At 45.3% G+C, this 16,440-nt stretch overlaps 1 protein-coding gene across 1 annotated transcript in view; it reads right to left on the minus strand.

The window, feature by feature from the left end:
• The window catches only part of ADCY2 (adenylate cyclase 2), a 1,664,414-nt gene that overhangs the window by 385,368 nt on the left and 1,262,606 nt on the right, over nucleotides 1–16,440 (minus strand). The window contains exon 14 of the mRNA XM_063922769.1: nucleotides 5,747–5,844. Coding sequence (XP_063778839.1) covers nucleotides 5,747–5,844 — 98 coding nt within the window. The remainder of the gene's footprint in view (nucleotides 1–5,746; nucleotides 5,845–16,440) is intronic.

The raw sequence follows: 16,440 nt of genomic DNA on the forward strand, positions 1-16,440 counted from the left end.
CCAATCAAAGGTCACTTCTATCAGGGCTAATTTAAACACCTGGAGCTTAAAGTAAAACAGCAACTATCACATGTGGAGTAATCTAATGAATAATCATTTCTTAAAATGTGCATACTTAATTATATGTTCAACTATTAGTTTTATGTGGCATCATTAAGAAACATCCCGGTGTATCCATATATAAGAAAAAATAAAAATATACATTGTAGCAAGTCCCAATTAGTTACAGATACAGCATATGGAAAACAGCTTCTAGACCAGGTTTCAAGGGTCACTTACATTAGCAGGTGACATAGCCTAGTGGACAAAAGGGGTCATACCGAGTTGTTCGCTCGTTGCCGATTTTCGCAACAGAGCGATTAAGGCGAAAATGCGCATGTGCATGGTACGCAGTGCACATGCGCTAAGTAATTTAGCACACAACTTAGTAGATTTACTCAGGTCCGAATGAAGAATTTTCATCGTTGAAGTGATCAGAGTGTGATTGACAGGAAGTGGGTGTTTCTGGGCGGAAACTGACCGTTTTCTGGGAGTGTGCGGAAAAACGCAGGCGTGCCAGGATAAAACGCGGGAGTGTCTGGAGAAACGGGGGAGTGGCTGCCCGAACGCAGGGCATGTTTGTGACGTCAAACCAGGAACGAAACGGGCTGAGCTGATTGCAGTGTAGGAGTAAGTCTCGAGCTACTAAGAAACTGCTAAGAATTTTCTATTCCCAATTCTGCTAATCTTTCGTTCGCAATTCTGCTAAGCGAAGATACACTCCCAGAGGGCGGCGGCCTAGCGTGTGCAATGCTGCTAAAATCTGCTAGCGAGCGAACAACTCGGAATGACCCCCATAGGCATTAACACACTGTGCACAGAGGCCAGGATTCAACTCCTGGACATCTCTTATATTTAATTCAATGTTGATTTTTCATTAAACTATAACATTTAGTTCGAACAAACAGGTTCTTCAACAGACAAAATAGTCTAGTGGTTTAGAGCATCAGGACAGCGTGTATGAAGTCCTGGGTTCAATCCCCAGATAAAATGTAGAACTTATATAACATTATTTATTGCTTATTTTTTTATTTAATAATATTTAATATAGAAATTTATATATACACTGTAATTCTTAATTGTACTATAAACATTCAAAAACTTTAAACTTTAATGTCACAAGGCTTCGGATAAGCCATATATAAGCACCATATTTACAGAGGGAACTACTTCTCCAGAAAACACCTATCTTTATAAAAATGGTGACAAACCTATATTCAGGCTCACCAATTGACAGCTATAAAATGATATGATATAGAAAACGAGAGGAGAACAAGAACAAGGAGGAATCCTTTTATGTGTCATAATATACCACATCATTATAGCTAATTTTGCACACAATTAAAAATATGAAGAAAAACGAAGAAAAAGGAGAGGAAGAGAGAAGAGAAGGAGAGGAACTATAAACATTAACCAAGATATGTTAACATTTGTATTAATTAGATGTTATTCATCTCTATACTCTCATTAAGACCCATAGGGGACAAGGTATTCAAAGAAAATATCCAAAAAGCCTCTCGTGGGCCTAACTGATTAAATCTATTCCCTCCTCTGTGTGTTCTTTTTATATGTTCTATTCCTTGTACTGATAAAACATTAACATCTCCTTGGTGTTTATATTTAACAGGTCGGGAAAAACTGTGTGTCGACTCGCAACGCCTTTAACCACTTGCCGGGCATGGCGCATCTGATGCGACCATGCCTGCAAGTGCTTAATCTGACCTGGTCACACAGGATGCAACCAGTCAGATCAACAGTGTTTGCAGCAGCAGGGAAGGGAAACTTCCCTCTGCTGCTGCTGTCAGAGGGACCGGCAGGTCACTCTGCCTCCCTGCACTCTCCTCTACTGATTGCTGTGCAGCTGATCACTGCTGATCGGTCAGCATGGTAGGACTCCCCCCCCCCCCCCCCCCCCCCACACTCCAGCAGCTGCAGACAATAGCAGCTGTAAATTAACTCTCCCAAGCCCCTCCGGTGTACCTGGAGGCTGTCCCGGCTTTCAAAATGAAAGCCACGATGGTCGCGATGTTTCCGATGTTCAGATGGTCGCGGTGTTCCTGGTCGATGTTTGAAAAAAAATAATTTAAATCAAAAAAAATTTTTTTTTAACTAAAACCACTTTGGATAGGGCTAAATTCATGTTCTTCACCTAATTCACAGAGAAAAAAAATGACAATTTCAGAGCGTTTTTTTGGGAAAAAATCGTCAGTTAAGTGGTTATATACATTGCGTCTGTGTTCTAAGAATCTTTGATTCAAAGTTTGAGTTGTCCTCCCCACATATTGAGCCCCACAAACACAAGTAATAAGATATACAACAAAGGTACTCTGACAATTAATGAAGCTTTTTATCTGAATTTATTAGTCCTGTAATAGCCGATTTTCCTTTAAGGTGTAATGTGTGCCTACCGGTTCTAGGATGCCACCAGACCACTGAAGGTAGTACAAGCTCAGCCAGGAGTGACCTGAATCAATGCCAGTAAGTGAAAACACAAAGCAACACAAGAGAAGTAGACAAGAGATTCTATCACACTGTAGGAGTAGGTTGTGGGCTTTGCATAGACTGGAAAAATCATTAGATGGTAAGTGAGTTGTGAACGGATTTGCAGCTGACTGGCATACGCAGAGATTTTTTGCAAGACGTACGCAGACTTGCACGGGGTGGGTATTCACTCTGTCTGGGCGGTGACTATGTGAACGCAAACCTCTGCAAATTCACAGAGGAGCAATCAGGTCTGAATCGGGGACATTGTACAGTCACCCTGGAGTCTAAGGATATATTAACTGTAGGTCACTACTAGTGACTGCCACAGGAATTCCTCGAGTATAGAAACAAATCCTTACCAGACACCCCTTACATAGACACTTTACTGGTTGATAACATATCATGAATTGACCCACTTCTGTACAAATTGCAAGAAGACATTACTGTATATAAGGTTACTGCTTGCGATTGCATACTAGGGGCCACCCAGCACAGCCCGGCATGCTAATAGTGATCAGCGATGCGATTGCAATTCAATTGTGATAGCAACGCTGAATAAGGAAAGCTCCCCCCGCCCGCGTAGCCTGGCACTGAAGGTATTTGGGCCACCACCATTTTCCTCATTGCGTGACATCATGTGGCTGCCATCGAACCCGCCCCTGTTTCTGATGCCATGCGCCCGCAATGCTTTGTCACTGGCCCCGACCACCCTGCGCGAGCCTCTTCCTCTCAATCAGACAGAGGTATTTGCATCTATATGATGCAATCGCATTGGCTGGCCCGTGCATGCGCAGATCAAGATCAACACATGTGCATTGGGCCTAAAAAGGGATGCAATGCGATCAAATTGCATTAGCAGCCCTTACTGAATAAGGCCCATTGGACCCTATTCAGTATCAGTTGAAATTTTGCTAAATAATCAAAACTGCACTGGCTTGCAATCGCATGCTGGGGACCACCCAGCACAGGGCTAGACCACCCAGCATTCAAATGGCCATCAGCAATGCGACCGCAATTCACTTGCGATTGCTTCGCTGTCCCCGCAAATTAAGGGATGACCCCCTGCCTGCAAAGGCAGGTGCAGGTCGGCCATATTACCTGCTGCTGTAGCGGCTGACTGTGACATCATGAAAATGGCCCAGACCCAGAGGCATCACTCACCTCTTTTGCACCCAGTGTGGCAGGTGGCATGGCTTTGCGGTGACAAGCGGGAGGGGCGTGGTTTTATGGGAGGGAGTGTGGCTAAGCACCCTGACCTGCATTTTCATCACTCAGGAGGTCCGGGAGTTGCGGCCTGCCCCCGGAGACTGGTGTGTCTGCAATGCTAGCTCCTACATGGTGACAGGAGCCCCGGGTAGCTGCACGTAATGTTACAGTGTAGCACCCAGCTCCTGTCACTGAGCAGGAGCCGGCACTTTGGTGTCACCCATCGGCGGATGACACCCGGGTGCGGGCCGCACCCCCCTCACCCACCTTGTGGTGCCACTGCCCAGACCCACCCGTGTTCCAGACACCATGCCCCCGCAACACTACCTCGCCTCACCAACTGCCCTGTGAATGCCTGTGCTTGTCAATCAGGCAGAGGCATTTGCATCCCTCAGATGTAAACGCATATCCCGAGCTGCGCACATGCAGAACGAGTGCGCACTGCTCCAAAAATCATCGATATGCGATCGCAATACTGAATAGGGCCCATAGCCAAAAATAGTCCAGACAGTTACTGTCAGATGAAGACATTTTGGTCCAAAAGGGTAACAAGAAAAAGCAATTCAGTGTAGAGCCAGCAATGGGAAGTAAATAATTCTGGAAGCAACACAGATCACTGTATTTTTACATGCAGTAACATTAACACTGAGTGTTATAGACCTCTTTTGGATTCTAACATAATGGGGGTAATTCCAAGTTGATCGCAGCAGGATTTTTGTTAGCAATTGGGCAAAACCATGTGTACTGCAGGGGAGGCAGATATAACATGTGCAGAGAGAGTTAGATTTGGGTGGGGTGTGTTCAATCTGCAATCTAATTTGCAGTGTAAAAATAAAGCAGCCAGTATTTACCCTGCACAGAAATAAAATAACCCACCCAAATCTAACTCTCTCTGCACATGTTATATCTGCCTCCCCTGCAGTGCACATGGTTTTGCCCAATTGCTATCAAAAATCCTGCTGCGATTAACTTGGAATTACCCCCAATATACTTTCTATGAATGCAAGTAAAATTTGTAATATGTGCTAAATATGTATGTTTAAAATGAAATATCATTGGATTGTCACATGCGGATGGTGTAATGGTTAGCATTACTGCCTCACAGCACTGAGGTCATGGATTTGATTCCCACCATGGCTCTAACTGTGCGGAGTTTGTATATTCTCCCTGTACTTGCGTTTTCTCTGGGTACTCCGGTTTCCTCCCACAATCCAAAAATATACTGGTAGGTTAATTGGCTCCCAACAAAATTAACACTAGTGTGAATGTGTGTGCGTGTACATGTGGTAGGGAATATAGACTGTAAGCTCCACTGGGGCAGGGACTGATATGAATGGGCAAATATTCTCTGTAAAGTGCTGTGGAATATGTGTGCGCTATATAAATAACTGATAATAAAATGCACAATCATTGGTAAATGTAGTTGGCAAACATACATCTGACACTTTCAGAGATGATGTGCTAATTATTAATTATTTTATTTTTTGTTAATACTATACCTTATGGCCCATACACACGGTGAGATTTGGGCTATGCCCGATTCTCACTATGCGACAGGGGCCAGGTCGGCACATAGTCAGTATCGCAAGCTCACTCATTATGTGCTTGCGATTCTGACTATGTGCGATTTTGGCTAAGTGGCAATTTTGACTATCTCTTCGATAGATATAGTCAAAATTGACTTGCCTGCACAGTCAATCTATTCTTGCGATGCCGACCGCGCGGGACCATGCATCGGCATCGAATCGGGATCGCAAGGTGACTTTCACCTTGCGATCTGCACTAACTTTTCTTACGATTTTGACTATGTTGTCAAAATTGTAAGAAAAAATCTCACCGTGTGTACACACCATTAGATTAAACTCCTGGCACAATAAAAATACGCATGACAAGATTTTGTTTTCTACGCATCTAGATATTTTGTTTAATATTATTTTATTGTTATCTGTCAAAGGAAATTATTTATAGATGTGGCATATGATTTCTCATAGTAAACATTAATATGAAACATACTTACTTTGGTAATACAAGAATTTGCACAATGAAGATGCAGAAGAATATAAGGCACGCACATGTCACATAATACTTGAAGGCTGGGAGTGTAGTTGCCCTGTACTGAGGAAATAAATAACAACATATTACTATTATCTACAGTATGTGAATCCAATATGAACAGTCATGTTCCTGATTTCCAACAAACAACTTAACACATACTGTACATTTTAACATATAATCAAGTATGTTAGTGATGAGTTGAAATAAAAAACACCTTTGGCTATGTTTGTCAAATAGACTAGACATGTTTGAATTCTTTTGAACTCAAAATTGTTTGCTCTGAGGCTAAACTATTGTTTTGGGTCCACTGTAGTGGCAGAGCAGGATTCACCACCGCCCTGTGCTGGCCCTGCCTCTGAATACATGACATCACATGAGCAGATAGGGCCAGCAGCTGTAGAAATTGGAGAGCTGCCCGTATGCTTCAGGTGGCTCTACACCAGCGGTAGCCAACCAGTGGCTCTTGAGCCACATGCGGCTATTTCTTTCTTCAAATGTGGCTCCTAAAACACAAAGTCACATGACCACAACAGATTCGGTAACCACTCCAGAAAGACACGCGGCAGCACTACGGGGACTTAGAACTGAGGGAGCCAGATACTAGAGATGAGACACCCACCAGCAAGTTGAGGGAAGCTGAAGTGACACATGGGGATTCTGGCTGGAGTGACCCAGCAGGGTGCTGGCTGAAGTGACCGGAGGGTGGTGGCTGGAGTGACACAGCAGGGTGCTGGCTGGAGTGACACAGCAGGGTGCTGGCTGAAGTGACAGGAGGGTGGTGGCTGGAGTGACACAGCAGGGTGCTGGCTGAAGTGACAGGAGGGTGGTGGCTGGAGTGACACAGCAGGGTGCTGGCTGGAGTGACAGGAGGGTGGTGGCTGGAGTGACACAGCAGGGTGCTGGCTGGAGTGACAGGAGGGTGGTGGCTGGAGTGACACAGCAGGGTGCTGGCTGGAGTGACACAGCAGGGTGCTGGTTGAAGTGACAGGAGGGTGGTGACTGGAGTGACACAGCAGGGTGCTGGCTGGAGTGACAGGAGGGTGCTGGCTGGAGTGACACAGCAGGGTGCTGGCTGGAGTGACACAGCAGGGTGCTGGCTGGAGTGACACAGTAGGGTGCTGGCTGGAGTGACACAGCAGGGTGCTGGCTGGAGTGACACAGCAGGGTGCTGGTTGAAGTGACAGGAGGGTGGTGGGTGGAGTGACACAGCAGGGTGCTGACTGGAGTGACACAGCAGGGTGCTGGTTGAAGTGACAGGAGGGTGGTGACTGGAGTGACACAGCAGGGTGCTGGTTGAAGTGACAGGAGGGTGGTGTCTGGAGTGACACAGCAGGGTGCTGGTTGAAGTGACAGGAGGGTGGTGACTGGAGTGACACAGCAGGGTGCTGGTTGAAGTGACAGGAGGGTGGTGACTGGCGTGACACAGCAGGGTGCTGGTTGAAGTGACAGGAGGGTGGTGACTGGAGTGACACAGCAGGGTGCTGGTTGAAGTGACAGGAGGGTGGTGACTGGAGTGACACAGCAGGGTGCTGGTTGAAGTGACAGGAGGGTGGTGACTGGAGTGACACAGCAGGGTGCTGGTTGAAGTGACAGGAGGGTGGTGACTGGAGTGACACAGCAGGGTGCTGGTTGAAGTGACAGGAGGGTGGTGACTGGAGTGACACAGTAGGGTGCTGGCTGAAGTGACAGGAGGGTGCTGGTTGGAGTGACAAGAGGGTGCTGGTTGGAGTGACACATGGGGGAGCTGAAGTGTATTATGTGAATCCGGCTTTTTCAATATATTTTATGTGGATCTGGCTTTTGCAATTATTTTATTTGAAAGTGGCTTTTTCAATGTATTTTATGTTGGATCTGGCTTTTTCAGTGTATTTTATACCAGGGGCAGGGCCTAGCAGGCAAAAGGCCACACCCCATTTTTTTCATGCTACCATACAAAAACAGTAGGTTTGATGTTCAATTCTGAAAGCCACATCTTATACAAAAGATGTTAAAAAAATAATTTATACAATTTTGCCCTACTGAGGGGTCTGTTTTCTAATGATAATTATCACAGAGATAGAAAATGTTCTATTTCTGCAATTTAGCAATACAATTTTGCCATGTATCTGATGGCCAGGATGAGGATATTGGTGTTGCTGGTGCAGAGGAGGAAATTGACGATGAGGATTCTGATGGTGATGTGGTTTGTTTAAATCAGGCACCGGGGGAGACACCTGTTGTCCGAGGGACGAAGAAGCCCATTGTGATGCCTGGGCAAACTACCTAAAAAGCCACTTCTTCGGTGTGGAATTATTTCTCCACAAATCCGGACAACAGGTGTCAAGCCGTGTGTTGCCTCTGTCAATCTGTAATAAGTAGGGGTAAGGATGTCAATCATCTAGGAACATCCTCCCCTATACGTCACCTGCAGTGCATTCATCATGAGTCAGTGTCAAGTTGTGAAACTTTGGGTAAGAGCGTAAGCAGTCCACTGACACCTAAATACCTTCTTCCTCTTGTACCCAAGCTCCTGCAAGCTACACCACCAACTCCCTCAACGTCAACTTCCTCATCCGTCAGTAGTACTGCAGGCCATGTCACTGTCAAGACTGAGGTGTCCTCTCCTAACCGGGATTCCTCCGGAGGATCCTTGAGTGGTACGCCTGCTGGTGCTGCCGCTGCTGTTGTTGCTGCTGGGAGTCTATCGTCATCCCAGAGGGGACGTCGGAAGACCACTTGTGCTACTTCCAGTAAGCAATTGACTGCCCAACAGTCCTCTGTGAGGAAGATGAAATATGACAGCAGTCATCCTGTTGCAAAGCGGATAACTGAGGCCTTGACACTTATGTTGGTGTTAGACGTGCATCCGGTATCCACCATTAGTTCAGTGGGACTTAGAAAATTGATGGAGATAATGTGTCCCCGGTATCAAATCCCATCTAGGTTCCAATTCTCTAGGCAGGCGATACCGAGATTGTACAAAGACATCAGAAAAAGAGTCATCAGTGTCCTACAAAGTGCGGTTGTATCCAGTGTCCACTTAACCACGGACATGCGGACAAGTGGAACCTGGAAGACTAAGGATATATGACTGTAACAGCCCACTGGGTAGATATATTGCCTCCCGCAGCAACAACAGCAGTGCCAACAGTAGCAGCTTCTCGCAAACGCCAACTCATTCCAAGGCTGGCTACGCTATGTATCACAGCTTTCCGTAAGAGGCACACAGCTGACAACTTCTTACGGAAACTGAGGGACATCATCGCAGAATGGCTTACCCAAATTGGACTCTCCTGGGGATTTGTGATATCGGACAATGCCACCAATATTGTGCGTGCATTACATCTGGGAAAATTCCAGCATGTCCCATGTTTTGCACATACAATTAATTTGGTGGTGCAGAATTTTTTTAAAAATGACGGGCGTACAGGAGATGTTGTCGGTGGCCCGAACAATTGTGGGCCACTATCGCCATTCTGCCACCGCATGCCGAAGACTGGAGCAACAGCAACCATTCCTGAACCTGCCCTGCCATCAACTGAAGCAAGAGGTGGTAACAAGGTGGAATTCAACACTCTATATGCTTCAGAGGATGGAGGAGCAGCAAAAGGCCATTCAAGCCTATACATCCACCTACGATATAGGCAAAGGAGGGGGAATGCACCTGACTCAAGCACAGTGGAGAATGATTTCTGTCTTGTGCAAGGTTCTCCAACCCTTCGAACTTGCCACACGTGAAGTCAGTTCAGACACTGCCAGCTTGAGTCAGGTCATTCCCCTCATCAGGCTATTGCAGAAGCAGCTGGAGAAATTGAAGGAGGAGCTAATACAGAGTGATTCCGCAAAGTATGTGGGACTTGTGGATGGAGCCCTTCATTCGCTTTGCCAGGATTCAAGGGTGGTCAATCTGTTGAAATCAGAGCACTACATTTTGGCCACTGTGCTCGATCCTAGGTTTAAAGCCTATGTTGTATCTCTCTTTCTGGCAGACACAAGTCTGCAGAGGTGCAATGACCTGCTGGTGAGTAAATTGTCAACTCAAGAAGAACGTGACCCGTCAACAGCTTCTCCTTCAATTTCTCCCTCCACTGGGGCTGCGAGGAAAAGGATAAGATTTCCAAGCCCACCCGCTGGCGGTGATGCAGGGCAGTCAGGAGCAAAAGCTGACATCTGGTCCGGACTGAAGGACCTGCCAACAATTACTGACATGTCTGCTGTCACTGCATATGATTCTGTCACCATTGAAACAATGGTGGAGGATTATATGAGTGACATCATCCAAGTAGGTATGTCAGACAGTCCGTATGTATACTGGCAGGAAAAAGAGGCACTCCGAAAGTGTGTTTAGTGCAGCCGGTAACCTTGTCAGCGATCGGCGTAGAAGGTTACTTCCACAAAATGTGGAGATGTTGCTCATCAAAATTCCATCTTGCACTTTTTCTTCTTATCATCATGTGCTATATGGGGACTATTTTTTTAAAGTGCCATCCTGTGTCTGACACTTCCGTATATGTCCAGTGGTACTGCCATTTAATTCCAGTGATTTGGATGTATAATTCTAGTGATTTTGCCATTTCATTTCAGTGATTTGGACGTATAATTTCAGTGGGAATTGTTGTGTTGCTTGGCTTAGTCATACAGCTACCTCATTGCACCTCTTTGACATCTTTGCATGAGTTGCTGTTTGAGACCTAGTTTTTGAAAAGTGCCATCCTGTCTGATACTGCCGTATGATTCCGGGGGTACTGCTGTATTATTCCTGGGGTACCGCCGTATAAGTCCACCAATTGCAGAATTTTAAAAAAATGACAGGGTGGTGCTGGAGATGCGGTCAGTGGACCAAACAACTGCGGCCACTCTTGACATTCAGCCACTGCATGACACTACTAGATGGGCCAGGTGGTTGTGTCGCGTAGCTTAGTCATTCAGCAACCTCGGTGCACCTTTTTTTCTTCTTTGCATCATGTGCTGTTTGGGGACTAGTTTTTAAATAGTGCCATCTTGTCTGCAACTGCAGTGCCACTCCTAGATGGGCCAGATGTTTGTGCCGCACACTTGTGTCACTTAGCTTAGTCATACAGCCACCTCGGTGCAACTTTTAGGCCTAAAAACAATATTGTGAGGTGTGAGGTGTTCAGACAATAGACTGGAAATGAGTGGAAATGAATGTTATTGAGGCTAATAATACCGTAGGAGCAAAATTACCTCCAAATTCTGTGATTTTAGATGTTTTTATGTTTTTTTCAAAAATCATCCAAATCCAAAACCAAAACCAACATACGAAAGGGTGGTTTTGGCAAAACCAAGCCAAAACCAAAACACGAAAGTGGAATTAGAACTAAAACCAAAACACGAAAAGTGCAAGCCCCACATCTCTAATTTTTATACTTACCTACTCTTCCAGAAGTTGTGGGAGACTCACAATTTTTTGGGTAGTCACCCACACCCCCGGAAGAGTGGGTATCTCTCCTGTTTCCCACCCGCTTCCTAGTAAAGCAGGCAGGATAGGGAGATGAAGCTGAAAATTGTGGGTCAATCTGGAGGGGGTGAGGTTAAAATTATATGAATCTGCATAATTTTATCCCATTATTTGCAGAGCCTAATGATGTGGCTGGCTGAAAAGTACTCAGCTGCTTCTCCTCTCTGGGTATCTCCAGGACAGAAATATGAAAAAGTAGTTAAGTATGCCTCACTTTAAGCTATAACTTAATAATAACTCATACTTCCTCCCCAGTGCCTTAGCTACTGTATAACCATCCAAAGACAGAGATAGTAAAAATAGCACAGCTGGCTGTCCTCCTATCACTGTATTATTACTCTGGCTTTACTCATGACATTATCCTGATCATCAGGGCCATAACTAGGATGATGCAGATGGTGCTTAGCCTACAGCGAATTTGCCCTGTGGGCAAACAATTAGAATCCATACCGATTGGCAGCCAATTCCCCTGTGTGCTCCACTGAAGGCCACTCCTCTTGCTCCCCTGTGCAATCTGCAGCATCTGCAGAGCACCCACACTCTCAAGCTTCCACTATCAGGGCAGAATCAGCAGCAACCTCTACCCAATCAGAATGCAGCATTGGTGAGAATGACAGTTGGCAGCGCCAATCCTAAGCTCTCCCTTTCTCCACTTGCTCATGAACATCATGGACACAGCTGCTGCATGCCGCTTTAGTCTACCTTATTATTACACATGATTCCTCTCTCGCATATGCTCCGCCCCTCCACTAGCGCACGCAGGGGGGGTTCAGAGTAACTAGAACCTCCCCCTTGCCGCTGACTCATCGCCTTAGGAGAGCGATTTTTAAAGGGGGGAGGGTGATGGAGCAGTGGTATGGTGGTGGAGCACAGCAGGGGCTGGGGGTGATATCTCCCGGCCAGTCACTTCTGCTCTCCTCCTCAGAGATCTCCAGAGATTGGGCAAGGGGAGAGCAGATGGCAGGTAAGTGGCACTCACGATCGGAGGGAGCTGCTGCTTTAGTTCTGTGTTCCTCTGTACTGTAGTCTCCCCTAAGTCTTGACCATCCCTACAGCAGCAGGTAAAGACGGCACCTGCATTAAGCTGCATTTTGTGTGTGTGTGTGTGTGTGTGTGTGTGTGTAATATATGGACGATAGTGGCAAAACTGAAACGTTGCCAAAAATTACTTGTACTATGTCTTTATTAATATTATGTTGAGTGCAGCACCAGTCCAATAATCAGTGCATAACACTGATTTTACACTGTGCGTGCACTAGCTACAGCAGGTGCACAGGTGCAGTCATTACTCCATACTTGCCTACCTGACCCTCTCCATGAGGGAGAAAATGCTCTGTTCCTGGACTTTCCTGGTAATGTATGATTGCCATCACCTGGGGTGAAACACCTTTCTTATCAATTACCTGGCTCACCACAGGTGATGGCAATCATACATTACCAGGAAAGTCCAGGAACAGAGCATTTTCTCCCTCATGGAGAGGGTCAGGTAGGCAAGTATGTATAACTCACTGACACATTTTAAAAGATTCACAGGTGGGGCTAATTACTTATGTAACTTGTGATTCTGTGAGGAGACCTGGAAAACATAAACCGTTGGTAGCTCGTGAGGACCAGGGTTGGCTACCCCTGTATATATATATATATCTGCAGTATAGAAATGGTGGCACTCAAGCACTCTTTGTCACACAGAAATAAAGACTGACAGGCGCCTGCAGGCTGCTCCAACATTTTCCTTTATAATAACCTTCGTCAGGGATACCATGATGAAAGTTATTATAAAATGAGTAGCCTGCGGTCACCTGTGAGTCTTAATTTCTGTGAGTGCCAGCATTTCTATTCTGCACACTGCATTACTGTTTGAGGGCAATGCATACTACCTGTGCATATTTTCTCAAGCTCTACCCCTTATGCTTGGCTCCACCACCCTTTGGAAACCCCCCTTTACAAATACTGCCGTGTCTGAGGAGGGACTGGAGTACCTGAGCCTGAACAGCAAGAAATGTAAGCAGCAACATAGCTGCTCCAAGGTGTTAAGGGGTGCTCATACACACACTTCTCACCAAAACTACACCCAGCTCACATACTGCTCACTGACACTACACCCTGCTCACACACACCGCTCACACACATACAGTATACACACACACACTGCTCACTGACACTACACCCTGCTCTCACACACATACATACCCCCTGGGGGGGGGGGGTGTAATGAAGAGGAGGAATAAGGTGTAGAGGCCTACCTGGCATTATGTGTATAAGAAGCTATACTGTGGCGTACACTTGTATAAGGGACTGTACTGTGATGCAGTGTGTATAATACATAGAGCTTGTGAGGAATCTGTTTTTGGTAAGATCAACACAGAGGACAAGTGGACACCAGCTTAGGTTAGAGGAGAGAATATTTCACACACAAAGGCATAAATGTTTTTTACAGTAAGGACAATATGTATTTGGAATTTACTGCCTGAGAGAGCAGTAATGGCGTACTCGGTCACTACTTTTAGGAATTGGCTAGATAAATTCCTAATGGATAAGGATACAGGTGAAACTCAGAAAATTAGAATATTGTGCAAAAGTACATTTATTTCAGTAACTCATCTTAAAAGGTGAAACTAATATATTATATAGACTCATTACATGAAAAGTTAGATATTTCAAGCCTTTATTTGTTATCATTTTGATGATTGTGGCTTACAGCTTAAGAAAACCCCTCAGAAAATTAGAATATTACATAAAATCAATAAAAAATGTTTTTTAAATACAGAAATGTCGGCCCTCTGAAAAGTATAAGCATGCATATGTACTCAGTGCTTCATTTGGGCTCCTTTTACTGCCCAAATGACTGCCTCAATGCAGCGGATTCCATCAGCCTGTGGCACTGCTGAGGTGTTATGGTAGACCAGGATGCTTCAATAGTGGCCTTCAGCTCTTCTGCATTGTTCAGTCTCTCATCTTCCTCTTGGCAGTGCCCCATAGATTCTCTATGGGGTTCAGGTAAACTAGTCTGCTGGCCAATCCAGCACAGTAATCCGGTCATTGAACCAGGTTTTGGTATGTTTGGCAGTATGGACAGGTGCCAAGTTTTGCGTTTTATTATTTTGGCAAGTACGTGGATTACCAAGTAGAAGACGACAGATCTACACAGGATTTTGGTAAGTATAATTTTATTTTCAGGTACGCCATGGATTCTACGTGGAGAAGGGGACCGAGTCGGCGTGTGAACATAGGTAAGTATGTGTGTGTCGGCGTGCATGTATGTAATAAAGTTTTACTTTCACGGTGTGCGTGTACTGTTTTTATTTGGGTATTTTTTTTGCAGTAGAACTACAGGTACCAGCGGGCCCGTTTACCCCCACATGCTAGTACTTGTGGTTCTCCAAGTACCAGCTTGTGGGAAAGGCTTGCTGGGACTTGTAGTTCTGCTACAAAAAACAATATTCTTTATTTTTGTCACTTGGCTATCAGCCTCCCATCCGCAGCCCTTGGATGGGGGGGACAGCCTCGGGCTTCACCCCTGGCCCTTGGGTGGCTGGAGGGGGGGGAACCCTTGATTTAAGGGGTCCCCACTCCTCCAGGGTACTCTGGCCAGGGGTGACTAGTTAGTGATTTAATGCCACGGCCGCAGGGACCAATATAAAAGTATCCCCCGGCTGTGGCATTATCTCTCTGACTAGTGGAGCCCGGTGCTGGTGTTAAAAATACGGGGGACCCCTATCTTTTTTTGTCCCCCGTATTTTTGGCACCAGGACCGGATGCAGAGCCCGGTGCTGGTTGTGAAAATACGGGGGATCCCCTGTCATTCCCCCCCCCCCCCCGTATCTTTACAACCAGGACCGGCTCAAAGAGCCCAAGGCTGGTTATGCTTAGGAGGGTGGACCCCACGCATTTTTTTTCAGGATTTTTTACACATTCCCACCCCTTCCCACTGAAAAACATGCTCTGATCTCTCCATATTATTTTAGTCAGTAAAAAAAAAAATATTCTTTTAAAAAATATATAAATAATACTTGTGGCTCCTAATAGACAAACCAAGTACATAATCCCTTCTAATATAAATAGATATGCTATTAGCAATAAAAAAAACACACAAAAAATCATGTTTTTACATTTTTGCATTAGATCCCGCCAGCAAAATGAGGCAGACTGAAATTTACGAAATGACTGTCGAAAAGCACTGTTGTCGAATTGACATTCTTCAATTGAATACACTTTTGTCGAAAAGCTGCATTTTTACCATTGCAGACATGTCGAATTTGACAACTGTCGAATTGCAAAAAGTCGAATTTGAAACGGCCGTTTTTTGGTCAAAAAGTACTGTATTGCATTGTCGAATCATTTTTTTTGTGTCGAAAATGCCCCGTTTTTCGACATTTGCGGCAATTCGACCGCAATTGCATATACCCCATGTCGTCGATGTCAAAAATCTCTGTAGAACCACCACCAATCTCAAATAATGCGTACCATACTCATTGATAAAAAGGATGGTACACCTCCTATAACGGTTTCTTTAATGAGCTCAACACGACTCGTCACTATATATATCCCAATACCAGGCTTGAGCAAGGTGTATAGTCAAAACAATTTATTAAAAATGTTTAAAAAGCACACCAATGACAGACAGGTATTTACAGGTATTTACAATGGTGGTAAGAACCAAAAGAACATGCAGTGTTTACCAATTGGAAGCCATGCATATCGGTGCATATCCCGGCGGTCGAAATCCGGACTACCCACATAGAATGGAAACTGCAAAAACTTACCAACCGTAAACACTACACCGGTTTAATACACTTGCTTCTGACACGTTTTGACCTATTGTAGGTCTTTGTCGAGGAAACCGAGTGTATCACATAGCCCCAGTATTTATTATACACAGCCAGAAATGATTGTGACATCAGCGGCTTTGTTAATTGGCCGCCGCATTGCTAAGCGACCACGTTGATGACTATACATCACCACCGGCGCCGTCATGGAGCATGAGCAAACGGTGACAGCGTCAGTGCATCATCACACTAGCCAGCAACAACCAATCAAAGCATTTAGTTCATGGATGACGGCACCAAGACACTGCAAAACAAACATATACACAGGAAATAGGTCAGAACAGCGTGGTTACGTCACTTTGTAATTATGTTTGCTAGGTTACATGGAGCATATAACCCCGGTTAAAGGTACTCCACGTACCCTCCACACAG

This window comes from Pseudophryne corroboree, chromosome 5 (assembly GCF_028390025.1).
Source record: "Pseudophryne corroboree isolate aPseCor3 chromosome 5, aPseCor3.hap2, whole genome shotgun sequence".
Classification (NCBI taxonomy): domain Eukaryota; kingdom Metazoa; phylum Chordata; class Amphibia; order Anura; family Myobatrachidae; genus Pseudophryne; species Pseudophryne corroboree.